Raw genomic sequence first — 1,331 nt, 5'->3', positions numbered from 1 at the left:
ATATATATATATATATATATATATATATATATATATATATATATATATAATGTTGATGCGGTCACTTGCCAAACAAGTGCAATCTGAAAATTAGTTATTAATAACAGTCTTTTACTTCCAGTTCGTGCTTAGATCTCGTCGGTTCTGTTGTGTTTGAAGAAACTAAATGACTCAGTGATTCCTATTTTTCTCTTTATTATTACCCTTTGATGTCTTTTCATCTTTTTTCCCTTTCTTTTTATAGTTCAAATTGCGCGGTCAGTGGAAGCCATGGACTGAGTTCATTAAAGGTTTCGAATCCACAGAAAAAGACATCAGAAACATCTTAGTTCCAACGGTCGATACAGTTCGCTACACATATCTTTTGAATCTTTCTATAGAGCAAAACATGTTAGTATATCATTTTATATCTAAAAATTTCTTAGAATCAAAACAAATTTTCATTTCCAGAAATAAATGTTCTATTTTGTATTTGGTTTGCGTTTTAAAACAAATTTTGTTGTATTTTGGGTGGGTTGTTTGGTCACTAATAGACACAAGCACTGGTTTTATTTCACTTCTTTTATTATTGTTATTATTTAGCCAATTCATTAACATTCAGCCAGTTAACTTACTAATTGCTTGATTAATTGTTGGCATTGAAAGGACTTTGAAAAAACTAGCTGATTGATCAACCAATTAATGAAGTGATATAATAATAATAATGATTATAATAATAATAGCAATTCCTCTTACATATGAAATAGCTCGGCAATGAGAAATGAAGAAGGTGAAGATAGTGCCAATTATTGTTGGGTCCTTGGGGACAGTATCAAAAGGCATCAGCAGGGATATAAAGGAAACTGGAATAGAGTACCCTGTAGAACTTTTTCAAAAGGTTTGGCTCCTTGGCATGGCCAGGATAATCAGGAAAATATTTGATAGTTGAAAAGGACAGTTAACATGATACTGTAGGCTGCAGGCAGTAAGCTTGCTACACATGCAAGGCTCCTGGAGTTCCAACAGAACCTGACTTAGTCCGAGGCTATCGTAGAAGACACTTGCCCAAGGTGTCTCATAGTGGAACTGAACCATGTAGTTGGGAAGCAAGCTTCTTACGACACAGCCATGCCTGCGCATATATATATATATATATATATATATATATGTATATCAATCAATTCAATAAGAATTGCCAAATTGAATTTTTCCCTGTAAGTTTTGGATTTATATTCCCTATTATTATTATTATTATTATTATTATTATTATATATATATATATATATATATATAATTGTGACTTGTTCATAATTATAAACATTCTTCTTTTATATATACATACATATATATAA

The 1,331-nt window shown here is 30.8% G+C and overlaps 1 protein-coding gene across 1 annotated transcript in view; it reads left to right on the top strand.

Annotated features, from left to right (window-relative positions):
- LOC106870489 (dynein axonemal heavy chain 12) overlaps positions 1-1,331 on the top strand; it is a 262,917-nt gene that overhangs the window by 99,964 nt on the left and 161,622 nt on the right. Inside the window, exon 32 of the mRNA XM_052971523.1 lies at positions 245-390. Coding sequence (XP_052827483.1) covers positions 245-390 — 146 coding nt within the window. The remainder of the gene's footprint in view (positions 1-244; positions 391-1,331) is intronic.

The sequence above is a fragment of the Octopus bimaculoides genome, chromosome 11 (assembly GCF_001194135.2).
Source record: "Octopus bimaculoides isolate UCB-OBI-ISO-001 chromosome 11, ASM119413v2, whole genome shotgun sequence".
NCBI classification, from domain to species: Eukaryota; Metazoa; Mollusca; class Cephalopoda; order Octopoda; family Octopodidae; genus Octopus; species Octopus bimaculoides.
The sequence above is the reverse complement of the archived record's forward strand: the minus strand, read 5'-3'. Positions and strand labels throughout refer to the sequence as shown.